General features: G+C 35.2%; 2 protein-coding genes across 2 annotated transcripts; one reads left to right on the top strand and one right to left on the bottom strand.

Moving 5' to 3' along the window:
- Positions 1-504: 504 nt before the first annotated feature.
- CAND3 (tobamovirus multiplication protein) lies at positions 505-6305 on the bottom strand. Its single transcript, XM_068446990.2, has 13 exons — positions 5909-6305; positions 5273-5323; positions 4797-4830; positions 4014-4100; positions 3851-3902; positions 3120-3294; positions 2870-2965; positions 2243-2303; positions 2028-2092; positions 1754-1828; positions 1575-1650; positions 1282-1448; positions 505-1111 (listed from the first exon to the last, which is right to left on the bottom strand). Exons 1-13 carry the CDS (start codon positions 6026-6028, stop codon positions 1088-1090), a joined length of 1083 nt encoding a protein of 360 aa, XP_068303091.2. The 5' UTR covers positions 6029-6305; the 3' UTR covers positions 505-1087.
- A 6685-nt stretch (positions 6306-12990) lies between these two features.
- On the top strand, positions 12991-13587 carry LOC148689442 (uncharacterized). Its single transcript, XM_088689859.1, has one exon. It carries the CDS (start codon positions 13080-13082, stop codon positions 13320-13322), a length of 243 nt encoding a protein of 80 aa, XP_088545985.1. The 5' UTR covers positions 12991-13079; the 3' UTR covers positions 13323-13587.
- Positions 13588-19031: the final 5444 nt, after the last annotated feature.

Here is a 19031-nt window from a genome sequence, read left to right as displayed (position 1 = left end):
TCTTTTATGCAAGCAACAAGCACCTAAGCAAAACAACTTCTTCCCCAATCTCCCATTTGCCTTCTCACTCACTTTTTGTGGTAACAAAACCATTTAGGAAATAGAAATCAATAGAGGAGATTGTCGTAAATATAAATATTGAGTTGTAATGTGGGAAATGAAAGATGGCTGGGTATTGGACTTTTTAATGTTGGATTAATCTTGATCGTTGATTTCCAAATCAAATGCATCAGATTGTGCCATGTGACACGTCAAAAGTTCATTAAATATTTTTTATCGTTGGAAATTCAACAGTTGAGGCCCAAAGAAAATGGAGTCGTTTGGCTCTAGGCTCAGCACGTGGCCGGGCCCCACTCTATCACAAGGCTGATGACGTCGCCATTGCCAGGGGGTTCAAGGTCCGGCAATTCATATCTGGGCGATCCAAACGGGCTGCTGCCCTTAATTTTGAAGGTCCGTTGGACATGCTCTGAAGGAGATGCTTACAGCTCAAGACATTACAAATTTAACATGTAAATCGCGGGATTAATTTGTTTTAGAACCAGTTTTAGAGAATTATGCACTCATCAACGAAAGGAGTTACCTTTTCTCAATACAAACGAAGAATCACAACGCCGATGCACCAGGGAGAGAGCCATTAAAATCCATTGCAACGAACTCTGCATTCTTATGTTTTTTTTCTTCTGGTTTCTGTACCAAGTTACTACCAAGAATCCATACTCTTTTCGCCGTAACATCGTCACGAACATCCAGTTGGGAGGCATCTACATCTACATGTAAATGGGGTGTTTACAAAAGGAATCACAGGAGGATTATTTAACATGACGGAAGCATCCCTTTGGCAAAAGTGCATCCTCTGGTAGCATTCCTGCAGTCTAACTCTGTGCATTAACCAAATGCTAAAGAGCCGTGGCAGCAGCCGCAGCCATCCATGATCTGTAGTATAAATGCTTGTACCGGTCATCCTCCTGCTTGTTTGTGTTTCACTGCAATCTGTAGGTCTCAAATCATTTGCACGTGTGCGAGTCCGCATTTCCAGCATTTTGTTGTCAGAGACCAAAGGAAGTTCCGAATCCACAAGTTTTTCTTATATGGGACTTGCTCGTGATGCCTGCAATGCAAACGGGGAGAGCCATTTAACGTCTTCCTCTTTAAACGATATAATTTTACACAAAACAGAAATATATGAACGCAATCACAGTTTGATGGAACAAAGGTCAAAGTCGGAAAAGAAGACATAAATAATAACATTTCAGAAGAATAGCAGAGTAGCTAAAAGACCTGATTATTTGAACTTGTTACTGTAGCCCACTGATGAGGACGCTGTGCCCCCACTGCACCATAGCTGACAAACGTAATTGTTCTTGACTGCTCCCTTTGGCGATTAGTTATCGGGGCTGGCAATTCTCTCACAATCCACAACACAAAAGCCGAGGGCACCAAAGATCCTAACAAAAACAAGAAGGGGTGTGAAAAAACTAATGATAATTATTATCTGATGAACAAATGTAGTATCTTCCACATTCAAGATGGGTGAATTCGAAAGAAATACTCAGAAGGGAACACAGCATTACCTATAAAGTAGTACAGAATCAGAAAAACAAGTGCTTTTCCGCCATATGTGATTTTCAGACTCCGCTGACAATATAGCTGGAAAAGATCTTAAAGTGAGTAACCAAGAAATTATGTACGGTAAACTAATAAAATGAACTGCACAAAGAGTAGTAAGGTCTCTAGCCAATGACCCACTTACAGGAATATGTGTAAGAAGAGCAACCAATGCACTTGACGTAAAGCATACAACAGAAGTAACCGCCAAGCTCGCAACCTGTTTGCGAAATTTCAAAACTTACAAAATTACAAACAGGAATTGTGCCAATTTAGGCAAAAATTATTGCACGACATTTTTAAGCATGCCACACAAAGTATTTAATGTTCAAAGGAAAAATGGTAAGTGCACTTTGAAGAATATGAATCATTTTCATCAAAGGCAATAGAAGAAAAGGAAGTTTCAATCCATTTAATACCTTCCACATTTCGGAAGAAGCTTTCTCAGACCGTACTTTCCTTAACTTACGAGATAGCAGAATGCCTGGAAATATAGAAAGAAAAGCAAATTAAATTTCAGACAGCACATCAAAGAATTCGGTTATAAAGCCAATATAGCACTTTTAACGCTTAAAAAATTTAGTGACCTTCCAAACTAAATTGATGCATAAAAAAAAAAGTTGCATGTGCTCACCATAGAAACCTAATGCTCCCCCTAGTGAAAGAATGGCAAAACTGAGAAAGTCTTCATATACCTGTACAATGGTTGTCGTTATTGGCCAATAATACTTTTCCATATTCAAACAAATAGATACATAACGACACACCATAGTAAGAATATATGGTTCACTCAAAATGTTCCAAAAATTGAAACGAAAAACTAATACTTAGAATTCCAATAAGTATAAACTAATAAGCATACACAAAGTGGTGGTGTCTCACACATATCAGAGATCAAGCAACCATAGGTAAGGACTGATCTTCGATACACAAATATGGGGATGCAAAGACACTTATTTCACTTGTACTAAATCAAAAGATCAAGTAGACGAGACTATGCAATTTCCTATAAAAACAGCTATTGACCCAGACCTTAATAAGGAAATACTAATGCCAGCTGCACTTCCAAATTCTCTTTTGTATGAATCAAAATGCCAGATATGACTAAACACTATTTTATTCTAATTTTTTAGAACCTAATTTCCTGAAACATGTTATGGCCCAGAATAAGTTATCATGCCATAAAATTTCTGAAAGACTATTAAGACATGAGCTCATCTGTTACTCATAAATATAGAATAGAAATGACTGTGGTCCGTACCTGAGCAACTGCTGAAGAATCAATGGGGTTCTTACCCGCACCAATCCAGATTACCACAGCAAATGACATCATCAGAATAAGGACAAACACAACAACCTAGCGGGAGAAACAGCTGAAATTAGTTGACAAGAAGAACGAGAGAAAAAAATATTCCAGCAGAAGTTTCAAGATAAAAATATTTCAGCAGAAGTTTCATCACTTATACACGACAAATAAAAAGTTAATAACAAAACAATTATATCCCTCATACCGCAATCACAAACTTTTGGTGACTTCCAACATGAATGCTTTGGAATGAACAACAAACCCAATGACCATCTGTGCTTGATGAATTCTTTGAATTTTCTAACAAGGTCTGCTCCACGATGTTGTCCTCTTCATCATCTTCATCCTCTTCATCATTTGCCTGATGGCAAAGGTCGAACCTACAAAGTCATTGTCCATAACAGCATTTGTATACCTTATAAATTACATTGTGACTATAGATTTTTATTTTACAAGCTTTAGAGATTGTAATCAAACATATAAAAGATAAACCATGTTGTGATATGCTTCAAACTGAAATTGATATTTGAGTAATTGACACAAAAAGCCAGTTTACGTGTGAGGTTAAAGACAAAATATATATGTCAAGGAATTGTCAAGATCCAAAAGTAAAAGTATACAGAACTGACATTGGTTGTAGATGAAATTTGCATTAAAATAGAAAAACTGGATATTTCTTAACGGAAATCTAGTAAGTGCCAAATATCAAATATAGACACAGAGATAAAAAAAATCACTAACATTTGATATAGAAGGAATTGAATTAGCAGAATATGGGAGGGTAAATTTCTATAGATATTCCTATTGGACACAATAAAGATAACCTTAACAAGTTTAACAGATCAAAGGTAAGATAAGTTGTCATGCTTTTCAATCAACCAGACCATCTCTAAAATTACAACATGAGAAAGCCTAATCTAGAATAAGAAAACTTACCAAAAGGATAGGAGTGAAAGAAAGGCTGCGAGAAACAGAACTTTCGGGTAGGCTGTAGCAATAATTTTTCATCATTAAATCACCAGTGACTAATTATAAAGAAACTTTAGAAACAAACATATGAAGCTGCTTGTCAATCATTACAACTAAGTTAAAAGTATACCCATCAGAATAAATCCACAGACATTAGACCAGCAACGCCACTGCTTACAAGTTACAACCAGCGTAAATGTAAAGTATATGAAGTAACCTGCCAAAACAAGACGTGTGAAGATATAACTTGATGGACGTGATATGGCCATAGTATCTACTTTGGGATTTTATACTATGAAGAGTGTTGTAGAGTTGATAGAGAGGCAAAAGCAAAAGGTTTTGAAATAGAAACTGTTTTGATGAGTTGAAGTGTTCGAACAAAACTGCGGAAAACTTAAACAGAACCAAAGAATCTGATGAGAATAAAAGATATAACTATATGTCTCTAAGTCAATACTCATGTACTATTGTGGTTACACCAATTTATACCATAAAAGACATGTTTCTATTTATCAATGTAAATACAAGAGAGAACCAATCTGATACAATGGGAAATCCCTTGTACACCCACTTCAATCTCGATTTGAATGCACATTGTTAGTTCTGCTTAGTACTGTACCCATTCAGTCACATGATTAGTATAAAATCCTCTACTTGAAGACTGAAATTTTACCTAATATGCCCACTGGGCACAGCATCCCTACATTTATTAATTCGAAAATAAAAACTTGATAAAGCTTAGAAGGAAAACTGAAGAGTTGATAATATGGGAAAAAAAAGAAGGTGTTTTAGCCTCTGCAAGACAGACGTATTTTTACAAATCCACGACCCAGTTGAGCCCATCTTTGATTCAGAACCATTGTTCAAATTTAATGGAAGAATGATGCTCTGAACCATAAACCATCAGCCTTACCCAAGTTAGAAGAACCAATCAAGAGGTGGAGTACCTGCATATTCGTAATCATTTCAGTCAAATGGTCCCTGTAAAGAGTAAAAGTACACAAAACTAAAACATATAATATATATATATATATATATATATTATATATATTATAGAACATTTAAGAATAAAAAACCATTTTTCACATTAAATAACATAGAAACAAGGTGAACAGATCATATGCAAATGGTAAAACTGAGGGGAGTGGGAGGGGGATTCCATAGAATTTCCAATTGATATTTGACGTGAAGGTACAAAACCCAATTTTCAAAACCACATCCTGAACAAAAGTGCTCATAACATTCCTACAATATATGGTAGGATATAAAACATCAGACGACAACGCGCTTTTTATGCCTTCAATTGCTAATAGAACAACTCATCACATTAAATTTTTCTTAAAGTCAATTAAAAAGGTAAACATTAGGAGTAAGAGATGAAGCCCTTACTTTTTGGCGTGTCCATCCACTCTGTTGATTGCGCATATGAATTCTGATCAGCTGGAGAAACAAAATGCAAGGTGATTCCCAACTTACGAATTAAAAAAAAAGTAATCAAACAAGAGTAGTACTTCTGAAATACTCAATGAACAAACTCGAAATACTAACAAAAGATACCAGTATCTACTTAATTGCACTAACAAAAAATAGGTTCTTATACATGTGTAATCAGCTCTTGCCAACTATAACTGGAGATAAAAATGAGGAGACTAAAACTTGTAATTCGGCAAAAGGGCGGCAATGCACATTTATCAAAGGTGCCTAATCCACCATAGAATTTCAAATGGTGAAACTAAAGGTGCGAAATTGGGAAATTTATAACATCAAATCCAATACCAATCGTAACAATTCCAAAATTTCCTCCACTTTCTCCCCAACAAAGCACAACAAAAACACAAATAACTCTTTAATCCAAATCAAGATTCAGGGAACAAACATGCATTATCACTTCTCACGCTTAACATGCGTCAAGATTCAGTCAAGGAAAAATCCACAAAATAGACAAAACCCATGTGATGAAATTCTCAACAGAGCTTGAAAACACAAACAATACAGACAACAAAGAAAAGGGTTTTCGAAACAGACCTGAAAAAACGCAACCGCAGCAAGAACGCCATTGAAGATGGCCAGAGCTCTATTGAAGATAAGCAAGTCCGACGGAAAGCAATCACCTTTTTCCACTGGTAGCTCCAAGAAGAACACCATCTTCTGCTTCTGCTTTTCAAGAAAGCACTCTCTCTCTCTCTCTCTCTCTCAGTTTCTGCCTGTCAATCTAATCTGAGAACCATAGAGAGGTGGGCAAATCAGGTTCTATATAGAGGATCGTCGATTGTACGGTCGACAAGAACGACAAAATAATGAAATTTGGCTTTGCATACCAAACAAAATTCAGCCTTGTGTTTCTCTTGTTTATTTTGTTGTGGGACTCTTTCCACCCAACCTCCCTCAGTCATTTTGTTTTGTTTTGTTTTTTAATAAATGTAGAATTGTAAGAATTCATGAGAGATTTGAGAAGCCTAGGGAATATTCCATCTACAAAGTTTATTTTTGGGAAATATACTTAATATCATAGGATCAAACTTCGGATACCCAAAAAAATGTACCCGCAATTCAAACGTGAATTTATCCTACGTATAAATGAACAATATTTGTTAACTAAAAGTTCAAAAAAAATAAAATTACTATTATACTCTTTCATGCAAGGAAATATTAAAAAAAATAAAATTATGCGCATTAAAGTAATTTTGAACAAAAATATTTATTTATTTTTTCACTCACATCTCATCAAAGCATGTTTTAAATTTAAAAAAAAAATTAAAATAAAAAACCTACAATCTCAAATTCTCTCTCTTCCCCACATGAATATTAAGAATAAAAGTGACAACTTTAAACAAAAGATGCATTAATATATTACAAAGCAGTGAACAGTAAGGGTAGTTTCGGTTCGGGCCCCGATTTCAAAATAATGGGCTATGAAAGTCAATTTTAAATCTGAACTGAAATTTTTGGGATCTAGAAATTCTAAAATGCCTAATTGAATTTCGATTTCGAGTCCAGAATCAACTCAATTATGAACAATTGTTAACCATTGAATTGCTTGGATGCAAAGTAATTTGGATGTCAAGTATACTAAATTTTTTGAAAGTATTGAGTATTTGAAAATACGAAAATGTCAACAAAAACTATAGGATCTTAAGGGATAATCAGAATTATATTTAAATCGTTGGTGTTATGATCTAAGATCCTTAAGTCCTAATTAAGAATTGGGAGTCATTTATGCTGCCTAAATGAAAAGTTTTAAGTATTTTCCATCATATTAAAGCGACGAGGAGTATTGTAATTAACGATAACTATGTCAATTCAATGCCTTATACTTCATCTTCAAGCATTATAAAGTGTAAGGAAATTCTATTTGCATCATCTTATTTTCTTGCTTTGTCAACCATTATTCATATTTCCAATTTTATTCTTCAAATATTTACATAAACAAAAGATGTCCCTCTACTTTTCCTATCATTTTCTTTTCAAAGTGAATCTACAAATGGTTTGAGGAGCCTCCGAAGTTAATCCAAACGCCCTCCTCGAAGATTGTTTGCTATCTTAATGTTCTAAATAAAATCGTTATCGTTTCTTCTAAAAAAATTAAAAAAAAATCTACAAGTGGGCACCACATGATTGAGTTTGTAAGATCGTCCAATAAAAAAGTTATCACATTGTCATGAGCAGGCAAGACTAACAAAAAAAATTGTGTTTGTGAGAAAGAGGGGGGCCAAGAGGAGAGGATCTATGCCCTACTAAAGTTCTCCTTTCAACCGTGGCGTCTTCGTCGAGATATCCTGATTGAAGGTGTGCTTGGTGTGTTTCAAAAAAAGATAAGTTTTTTTTTCTTCTACAAATTAAAGATCGAAGAAAAAAAAACATTTTAAAGACACAAAACAGTTCTATTTAGAAACAAAAAGTAGATTAAAACGTGGAGAATTTGAGGTTTGTTTTTATCATTGATAAAATTTGGGGTCGAAAAACGCCCACTCCCCCCTTCCTCAATTTGCCACGACACACATTTCAGGTCAATCTTTGTAAATATCTTTAGGACATTGACATAATGTGGGACAACGAACCAGCAGCGGACGCGGCGTCCGTGTTCCAAAGAGAGTTAAACTGCCAAAAGGATATTTGTGAGACCTGCAATTTTATTGGGATTTTAAGATTTGATCTTGTTGGACCACGTATGCGGTTGTCCTGTGTTGTGTTTGTGACCGCCAATGGCTCTAATTGCCCACCAAAGGTTTCCTTATCCTTCTGTGTGTGCGTTCTCCTTCTACTTGCTCCTCTTGTGGTGTGAAGTGAATGAAAGAACATGCTACAAAAACATGTCCACATTAGCTACAACAACGATTGATTGTTCGGTTTCAAGAAGAAAAACTTTAGTAGGTTTAACTTATTAGAGCAGTTTTTGTGTTGGGTGAGAACTTTGTAAGATCATGTGAGACCAATACATATAATGTGCATTTTATTCTTTTATGAGAAGTGTCATACGGATGACATGGTCGTGAGACTCATACTTATTTCTTTTTCTCTGCTATTGAGTAGCAACATTTCTATAAATTGTCATGCTTGTCTATAGACATGTGACGCATTATTTTCTTTCAAACTAAACACTTCCATCTACTAAATAAAACTTATTAATCATTGGTAATTCATTTTTCTGGATAAGAAATGATGGAGATTCAAACTTTGTACTTCTTCCAACACTGGGAAGATAATTTTTCGGCCGTTGGATTTCCAAAGTGCAACTAGTGTGCACATAATTAATTTGCTCCCTTGTTTGAACAGCAAGCTCTACTCCTTATTTGAAATTTCGTTCTCCTTCATGATCATAGTACAGAAGAAGAAACCAAAGAAAAGAAGCAGACCTCCTCTCCATATAATCCCACTTACCCAATTAATTAATTAAGCTACTCAAGTACGATTTATTATAAATTAGTTAGATAAACGATTTAATCCCTAATCTTATCCCCAAATCTCAAAAGCACTCGTCCAAGATGTTGCCAGGCACTAGAGCTTGTTTCCACATGTATGATCGAAAAAACGAAAAGAAAAGACGTTTGATTATTTACACATCAATGGTCAATCCATGCAATAATCATGATAGGATAAAAGCTATAATTTGCACATGACCTATTTTTCTGCCATGATTGCATCCTGAATTGATTTGGTTACTTGCCAAAATTTGAGAAATTTTCAATGTGTCAGGAACACAATATGGTACATCAAGTGCCATAATACAGTTGATTGAAATTTTTTTTATAAAATTTTCAAACAATTGTATTATTACACTTTGTATATCAGATCGTATTTTTAATACATTGAAAACCTCTCCTAAACTTGGAAGGAACTGCATCGGTATTCCTTTAATTTGATTTGGTTAATTATCTCTGGTTTTTTCAGAGAAAATTTCTATCAAATAGAGTTACTTTAATTTGACAGACAGATACTCAAGCTTATCTTTTTGCTATTTGTCTACATGAAAAGTGAGCTTTTTATCATTATCATTATTATTATTGTCAACCCAGGACACATGGTCTGAAGGGTCTTGTTATCAATAAGACTATAATGAATAATCTGTTGGTGTAGTTTGGCTGGATGCAAGCCAAAGGAACGATGCGCAACATCACACATCAAAAGAGTAGAATACAATAATATACACTTTAAAGTATGGAAAATGATCATTTTTGGATTCTCTTTGTAGGGATCTGAGGGATCCATTAATCATGACCGTTCATCGTACATCATGTGATTAGTTTTCGTTAGATACTATTTATGTTCAATTTTAAATTATAAATTATAAATAATTTATAACCGCATGATGTACGATGAACAACCATGGTTGATGATCCCCTAGATCCCCACAAAGAGGATCCGTAGAGGATTCTTTTCCGTGAACTACTACTAACTGCGTTGAGACATTTTGGTAGAAAATCATTATTTGGAGTCAAAATGAGGCATCACATAGCTGTATAGTGTTGAACCTAAGTGGTTTTTTTTTTTCTTTTTTTTTTTTTGTCAAAAAACCTAAGTGGTTAAATTGAGATAATATGATACTAGTGGACACTTGCAGACGCTTAAGACAACAATTGCTATCAGAGTTTGGCTTGATAAAGTACACACAAGTTAAATGTGGGTAGTCACACAATGGCACGAAGGCAGCTCAAGCACATTTGCGTACAGGCTAAAACATGGAGCGGGGCCAAGAAATAATCAGAGGAGGTGGAGTTGCAGAGACCATGCAATTTTATATAAGAAGTGCTAATAGTGTTCGTAACAGATGGGCTACCTTGGTTTGCGTCTGTCTCGCCAAGGTTGAGATCGTCGGTGTAGTTTAAGCTTTGATACAATCTAAAGATCCATGACACACTTGGAGTATTGGGTACCACCACGCAAACAAGCAAACAAGAACACAGAGAATTTAGATATAGTCATTTGACCAATCTTGTCTACATCCACTCCAATAATCGTCTAAACAGCTATCAAACTCCAGGTCTTAATCTTCTCGCACAAAAACCGTAAATCTAGGTCTCTTATTCTTGGTATTTTATTCCTTGTTATGCTTTCAATTGTCGTTGATCTTATGCCGAGTACTGTTTCTTAATGTTTCATTCTGTTGTTTTCCCTCAAGTGATCTATAACTATATGCATCATGTCTAAAGTTAGTCATTTACTTCAACTTCGTTTTGCATATTTTCGTTGTGCATCGCAGAGTATATGCAAGTTTTTTGAATATTTTCGTTGGTGTTTCAAGCTTTCTCCCAATTGCAGTTTCACTTCCCCCAAATATAACAAATTACATGTGATTGAGGAGGTTCTGAAATCTAAAACTTAATACGAATTGAGAACAAAGACTACTTTTTGGATGGAAATTATTAGATACTTGTTTTCTTATTCATTCCAAGAGATTCTCTCTTGAAATCAATGCATAGTCTTAGTGGCGTTACTAAACTCATTGAATGTGATACATAATGAAAAATTAACATAACTATCCAATTACTATTTTTCGTGTAACGTTTCCGGTTGCAGAAGCTAGCTAGGATTCCTCTGCAGCCTTGAGATCCCTTTAAGAAAAGAAAGGTTGAAGGGGCCAACCAAATTTTGAGGTTGTCTCCAGCAAGATACTATTTCTGTTGTCGATCTGGACATTGACGGCCCTCCACACAAAGTACTCATCTCATCATGGACAACCCCGACACTGGAAAAAGAAGGGTCTGACGACTATATGGTACAAGGATACTAATATCTCGGTGGCAATAAGCTTCGTCAGGGCTCTCCCTCCCTCCCTCTCTCTCTCTCTCTCTCTCTCTCTCTCTCTCTCTCTCTCTCTCTCTCTTTCTCAAAGCTAGCTATCTATATTTATAGCATCTGTAAAGTCAGATCTTGGGATGCATATCATGCATGTGTGTGTCTGTGATTTCATCTTTACGCTAAGAATCTAATAAATCATCAAGTTCCAATTATAAATTATGTGAAGAAGACCAAAAATCTACTAATTAATTAAGTTTAAGGGAGAACTTGTCAGTTATAGTTATTCATAACGCAAAAAGATTTCGAGTGCAGTGATCTTGTGTATACACGATACGCCTGCCTCATGTTCTAGTAATTCCTTTTCTTTGTCACGTTTGCTCACTGTATGGAGAATAAAACTCTCTTATTTTCCGGTTTGTTACAAGAGTCGTGTCACAGAATGTGTAAGAAAAACACATTATCGTATGAAACTGACATAACTAAGTTTTTCTCCGCTTCTTGAGGTATAAATGTGATAAGTGAAGAAGCTCGTCTAAATATGTGTGTGGTTTAATATTCTAGTGAATTGGGTAGAGTTTCTACCCATGTCTTTTGGGTTCAAAACTCTCTTGCCTCTAAATTATTATAATAGTTTCGAACTCTCTCCTCTCCCTTTAAGAATAGTTTCTTTTCTTCTTTTTTTTTAATCTCGTTTAAATAATACATTGCTTGGTAAACAGTTTAACGTTATGTCACTAATATTACATAAAAATTGGAAACTTCTCAACCGTACAGCAAAGCTCCCCTAAGGAAATTTTTTTATAAGTATTGAAAACAAAAGTCCCATGATCATGTACTATTTCGCAGTTTGTTCACATTCCTCTGGAATTAAACTAACATGAATAAAAATGAAAAAGTAGACAAATAAACGAACAGATTAAAGCTTTGTTTACGTTGGAAAGCCAACAAGCATTGCATGTATAATGAACTGGACCCTGCATTCCAACACTCAATAGGATCCAGATAATGCTCTTTGAACAGTTCTAAATTGTAATAAGAAAGAAAGAAAGAAAGAAAGAAAGAAAGTAGCCGTTGAATAAGCTTGACCAACTGGACACACCACATACCCTACCAAACGGTTGTTAGCTGAAACCAACACATATGTCGAATTTGTCCCTTTTTAACCTTTTTTATTTATTTATGAGCCGTTACAGAAAGAAAAGGCATCGAGAATGAGTGGACTTCGTCAAGAAGATGCCAATCATATGAGGTGCAAACCAAGCATAATTTAATCTTTCTTATTTTCTTTCATAAATTGTTGTTTACGAAAAATTTCAAGAGTGTAATATTCATTATCCACATCCTCACATAATGTTATTAATTAACATATTATAGTATGAATAAACGATAAGGTATATGTAATATATAGGTGCACGATAGGGGTTGATACTTATAATTAAGTAGGTACGTGTGTTCTAATGTTAGTAAAATTGTATAATATAATGGCTAAATACATGCAATATAATGTGATTATAATAATATCACATGTCGGTGTGATGTAGTTTACTGCAGAAATACTAAAAAAGAGTTGTGATGTGTTGTCAAACTCTCTTATACACAACCTTTAATTAAATCAGCACTATTTATGTTCATGTACAAGTAATTGGATTTGTAAGTTTTTATCTTCTTCTTGTTTTTGTTGGGAACTATCCTACTTCTATATCTACTATAATAATGAGATTATCTTGCTGTAAAACCAAAAAAGCCCTTTTTTAAATAAATATTCGTCCAAAATTCCAGAAGTAGCCTCGTCCCAAACCTCAAATCACATCGGCCAGCAGGCCCAGCACCACCATCTTTTGTTTCTGAAGAAACCAAAGCACTGACGCTTCCCCTCCATTTCTCTATATATACCCATCTCCCATTTCTTCCTCTCAGAATATCAACAACTGCATATATACATTACGACAACGTTTTAGAGATGGAAAATGATCAAAAGAACTCACCAACAACAACAAAGAAGGAGAAGGCAGCGTGGTCGTTAAAGAAGGTGATCAGCAAAGAGTTATGGCCAAGGAAATTCTCAGTGTTCAAATGGAAGCGCGTGGACTTTCAAACGACCATACTCGACGGCGTCGTCTTCAAGATACTATCCGTTGTGGAGGCCGTCGTTTTGGTCTCGGCGCTCTGCTTCTTCTACCTTTGCTGTGGTTGCCACATCTGACCTAGCCACCACTTCATGTTCATTTCATAATTCATTATTCTAATTAGTTAATTAATTTCTTAATTCGTATCTCCTTTTTTTTTTTCTTTTCTTAATTCGTATCTCCTTACTCCTTCCTTTTTCGCTCATTTTTTTGCTGCTTTTTTTTGCCAAAAGTTGGGCATAGAAGCATGTAACTGGCTGAGGTTTCTGGGTCCTTGACAATTCATTTGTGTAACAGACATTTTTTTAATTTTGAAAATAAACTCTGTTATGGTTTATTATATATTAACCATGATGTGTACATTTTGTTTTTCCAGTCTTACACTCTTTATGTTTTTGGTCTAGTTGGTTATCCCATTAATTAAAAGAGGTTTAAGTTAAGATTAGGTTAATATTATGATGATCCCAAGGTGGGGGTAAGGACAGTGCTGTTTGTTTATTGGGTTTTACCTACAAGGAGAAATACATGATGAACTTTGATGTTGAAAGTTCTGTTTTACTAGAGGATATTTGTGATAGGGCTGGGTTCGGTTTTTTTCGGTTCGGTTTTTTCTCAAAACCGAAACCGAACCGAAATTTCGGTTCGGTTCGGTTCGGTTCAAATTTTTTTCGGTTTTTTTCGGTTCGGTTTTTTTCGGTTCGGTTTTTTTCGGTTCGGTTTCGGTTTTTTTCGGTTTTTTTTTTTTTTTTTTTTTTTTTTTTTCTTTCTCCCTCCAAAATTATTAAAAAAAAAAAGGAAATATAAAAGTTCACATTCATATTAGTAGGCTAGGCGGAATGAAAAATAAGGAGGAGGAGGGTTAGGGTTGTTTTGTTAAAAAGATTAAAAAATTAAAAAAAATCTCACAAATCTTGGAGGCAAGAGGGTTCGAACCCATGCCTCCATGCTTGTAAAGTTTCACTGAAACCAACATGGCAACAGGTTCTGTTTTGTTATGATTGTATGACTAAACTATTTATAAATATTCAAAAAAATTATATATATATATATATCGGTTCGGTTCGGTTCGGTTCGGTTTCCGAGCCTCAAAAACCGAAACCGAACCGGTCAGATTCGGTTCGGTTCGGTTTGACAATTTCGGTTCGGTTTTTTTTTCGGTTCGGTTTTTTTCGGTCTCGGTCCGGTTCGGTTTTCGGTTTTTTTCGGTTTTCGGTTTTTTGAACCCACCCCTAATTTGTGAGACATGCAATTGTATTATGTTTGGGCCAAAAGGGGTTTCCTTATCTGTGTGTTCTTCTTCTTCTTCTACATATATATTCTTCATGTGGTGTGAAGTGAATAAAAGAACATGCTAAGGGAAATAAAAAAATGTCCACCATTACCTACAACAATGATTGAATTGTTCGAGGAGAGACACTTCAGTAAGTTTAATTGATTAGATGAGTTCTTGTATTAGGTGAGACCAGTATGAGATTAAGTGAGAATAAAATACATAAAGTCTTATTCTTTTGTGAGAAGTGTCTTACAGATAACGTAGTCGAGCTACTCCTACCTATTTCTTCTTTGTCCACTATTGAGTACCTACATTTCTCTGAAATTGTCAATACTTATGTCTATAGATGCTTGAGACAAAATTTTCTTCCAAATACGAACTACTGATAGGATAGCTTTAAGGAATTTAATACTCGTTACGTATATTTTCCCTTGATGTGGTGGACTCTAGTTTCCCATAGGACCTGAAGATCAACTTAGGATCCTACATTCGAACAGAAGTTTCCAGTCTTTTGTTTTCTGCTCCGACTCATTGGGTTTAATGATGTTCCAAAGCATCAGATTTATGAAATGTTTTTATTAAAAGAAACAAAATTCAGGGAAATTAGGGCATGCTCAAGTACTTTTTTACCATGTTACTAAATCATTGTGGGCTGACTTAATGCCTCCCCATAAAGGGTTCATCTTTTAAGTGAATTACCATGGTGGTTATCCCATTAATTAAAAAGGTTTAAGTTTTGATTAGGTTAATATCATGATGGTACCAAGGTGGGGGTAAGGCCAGGCTGTTTGTTTATTGGGTCTACCAGCAAGGAGAAAAATATGATGAACTTTGATGTCGAGAGTTCTGTTTTGCTTTAAAGGATATTTGTGAGACATGCAATTCTATTGGGCCAAAGGGGGATTCCTTATCTGTGCGTTCTCATCTTCTTCTTCTATATATTCAAGTAATTTGATTATAATTCAATTCGTGAAGATCATAAGTAAAAAGTTCATATTATTTAGTTATTGATAAATAATTCTTTGGACAATACTCAAATTACCACAAAATATACAAACTTTGAAATCAATACTGGAATTAAGTAGCCGTTTCTTGTGAATATCAATTTCCACTTCATGTGGTGAAGTGAATAAAAGAACATGCTACAACAAAAAAAAAAAAAAAAAAAAAAAAAAAAGTCCACCAGTAGCTACAACAATGATTGATTTGTTCGAGGAGAGAAACTTTAGTAAGTTTAATTGATTAGAGCAGTTTTCGAATTAGGTGAGACCAACGTGAGATCAAGTGAGATCAAAATACATAAAGTCTCATTCTTTTGTGAGAAATGTCTTACAAATAACATAGTCGAGCCACTCCTACCTATTTGTCCACTATTGAGTAGCCACATTTCTCTAAAATTGTCAATACTTATGTCTGTAGATGCTTGAGACAAAATTTTCTTTCTAAATACTCGTTACCTATATTTTCCCCTTGGATGTGGACTCTAGTTTGGCATAGGACCTGAAGATCAACTTAGGATCCTATATTCTAACAGAGGTTTTCTACCTTTTGTTTTCTGCTCTTCTCGATCAATGGGTTTAAATGATGTTCATCAGATTTATGAAATGTTTTTATTAAAGAAATAAATTCAGGGAAATTAAGGCATGCTCAACACTTTTACCATGTTACTAAATCATTGCTCATGGGCTGACTTAATACCTCCCCAGAAATGGTCCATCTTTTTAATGAATTACCTTGTTAATTAGTTGTCCATCTGAGCCTTACTGCTCGTTTGCATCATCAATAATGTTGGTTAATTAAGGTCTAAACTACCTTTTCTTTATTTCTGTAAGTTGTTAGTCCACGTGACATTAAGTTGTTAGGAATCAATGGCTGAGATTAGCCTATTATGTGTTAGGCTCAAACGTGAGCAAGTGACAAGATCTCATAGAATTTTGTAATGAAGGGTGGGATGAGCTCATAGGCTCTCCTAGATTCTCTCATTGCCTAACAACTCTTTCTGTATTGTTTTGATGAATGAATGCATACACACTCAAATGAGCATATTGGCTCTATGTGAGAATTGATCAAAATATTTGCATCACCATTTTCCTTTTCCTTTGAGTTCTAGCTTTTCTTCTTTTAAATTGCTGCAATACTATTAGGCTTTTACATATTCTACCATGGTATCGAGAGCCTAGGTTCGATCTAAAATTGGGTGTCGGTTTCTATGAAATTTTTGGATAGAATCCAATGTGAAATCTCTCGATTTCAGTCCCATTCAAGCTACAATGGCTGGGTTTAGAAGCAACGATCTACGAGCTCCCGTTTTTTGTGGAACGAAGTTTGAATTACGGAAAGTCAGAATGGTCACCATCTTCAAATCTTATGGGATTTGGAAGCTAGTTGACAAAGGACTTGTTGTTCCAGAATCGAAGAAGAAGAAGGTGAAGGGAAAAGCAAAGAAGGAAGAAGATACATCTTCATCGGACGATGATGAAGATGATTATGATAAGCTTGACACTCACATGGAGGATTAACTCATGAAGGATGCCAAAACATTGGGAATTATTCAGAGTGCTGTGTCTAAAGAATTCTTATGAATCAAGAAACATCCAAGGGTGTCTGGGATCTACTCCAGGAGGAATTTCGTGGTGATGAACAGGCAATGTCTGTTAAACTTCAAAGTTTGTGTCGTGAGTTTGAATACATGAGAATGAAAGAAAATGAATCATTATCTTCCTATCTTACTAGACTATTTGAGTTGATAAACCAAATGAAATCTTATGGTGAGACTCTCACTCGCCAAAAAGAAGTTCAAAAGGTTCTTATTAGTCTATCTAGGATGTATGATCCAATTTATGTTGTGATTGAAAGAACTTTTTATTTAAATATTGTGCCTCTGCAAAAAGTGGTTGGATCTCTTAAGAGCTACGAACTTAGGTTGAGTAGCCATGGAGATGATACTACAGGCTTAGAGCATGCCTTTTCTAGTATGAGTTGTGCACCAAATACACAAAATAAACCATTTGCACATGAAAATTACGGTAAGGGAAAGAAGATTAGAACTCTAAACCTAAGAAGTGGGAGAACAAAACCTACCAACTTGAGAGATAAGGTGAGATCATTCATGGTGGTAAACCTAAATGCAAGATTTATGAGTGCTGGTTTAAGGGGAAACCCAAATGTCACAATTGCAATAAGTTTAGACATATGGTGAAAGATTGTCATCAACCAAAAAAAGCTCAGGTTGTCAACTATTTGAATCATGTTTAGGACACAGTAATGATGTTCTATGCATGTCACAAGGCCTTTGTGCAAGGTAATAGTGGAGTTTAGTACCTAGACAGTGGTTGTAGTAAACCACATGACTAGTACTGAATCACTGCTTATCAATATTGACAGAAGTACAAGGAGCAAAGTAAAAATGGGCACATGAGACCTAGTTGACTCCATTGGGAAATGAATCTAGTAGTGGAGACTAAGAGGGGAACACGATATATAAAAGAAGTCATGATTGTACCTGGTCTAGATGAAAACCTTCTCAGTATGGGACAAATGGTTGAACATGGTTACTGGCTTGTCTTTGGTGATTCATAGCTTGTATCTTTGGTGACATAGACTTACAAGATCACATTGCTACTATGCAAATGAAGGGAAATAGATGATTCCCTTTGATATTTGAATCAGTGGAACACATTATGGCAAATAAAGCATCAATTGAAGACAATTCATGGAAATGACATAGAAGGTTTGGGCATCTAAATTATGACAGTTTGAGATTATTGCAAGAAAAATGCATGGTGTATAGATTGTCGCATCTCATTGACTGCAATCAAGTGTGAAGGTTGTGTTACTAGTAAAGCTCACAGAGAAGCTTTTGACAAAGAACAAAAATGGAGAACATCTATTCCACTTGAGCTGGTTCACTCAGATGTCTATGGACCCATGTGTGAGACATTTGGAGGCAGCAAGTATTTTCTCATATTTATTGATGACAAGTCCACAATGTTTTTTGGGTTGATGCAAAACGTCATGAAGATTATAAGACTTCTGGTGACGTTGTCACCTTTGATACTACATACATCACAAATAAATACAAAATACCATTTGCTCAATTTGTTGGCGTGAATAACCAATTTCAGTCCACATTACTTGGATGTGCATCGCTTGCCGATGAGACCGCTTCAACATTTGTTTGGTTAATGAAAACATGGGTTAAAGCAATGGGTGGAACACCTCCAGCTGTTATACTAACTGAGCAAGACAAAACCATGAAGTTAGCCCTTGCTCAGGTACTTCTAAATTCACAACATCGCTTTTGTTTATGGCATATATTAAGCAAATTTCCTAAAAAGATTGGTTATGTGATTAAGAAACATGAAAACTTTATGAACATATTCAATAATTGCATTTACAATTCTTGGACAAGTAAAGATTTTGAAAACAAATGGTTGGATATGATTCAAACGTTTAAGCTTAAAGATGATGAATGGCTTCAATATTTGTTTGAAGATTGTTTATGTTGGGTGCC

The sequence above is a fragment of the Pyrus communis genome, chromosome 17 (genome assembly GCF_041283825.1).
Source record: "Pyrus communis isolate YQ-2024b chromosome 17, ASM4128382v1, whole genome shotgun sequence".
Classification (NCBI taxonomy): Eukaryota; Viridiplantae; Streptophyta; class Magnoliopsida; order Rosales; family Rosaceae; genus Pyrus; species Pyrus communis.
This window is presented reverse-complemented; position numbering and strand designations above follow the sequence as displayed.

Coding starts and splice junctions, on each gene's coding strand:
- CAND3 (XM_068446990.2), bottom strand. CDS start 6,028: ATGGTGTTCTTCTTGGAGCTACCAGTGGAAAAAGGTGATTGCTTTCCG. Junction 5,324..5,908: donor CTGCGGTTGCGTTTTTTCAG/GTCTGTTTCGAA, acceptor TTGTTTCTCCAG/CTGATCAGAATTCATATGCG. Junction 1,829..2,027: donor CTTCTTCCGAAATGTGGAAG/GTATTAAATGGA, acceptor TTTCGCAAACAG/GTTGCGAGCTTGGCGGTTAC.
- LOC148689442 (XM_088689859.1), top strand. CDS start 13,080: ATGGAAAATGATCAAAAGAACTCACCAACAACAACAAAGAAGGAGAAG.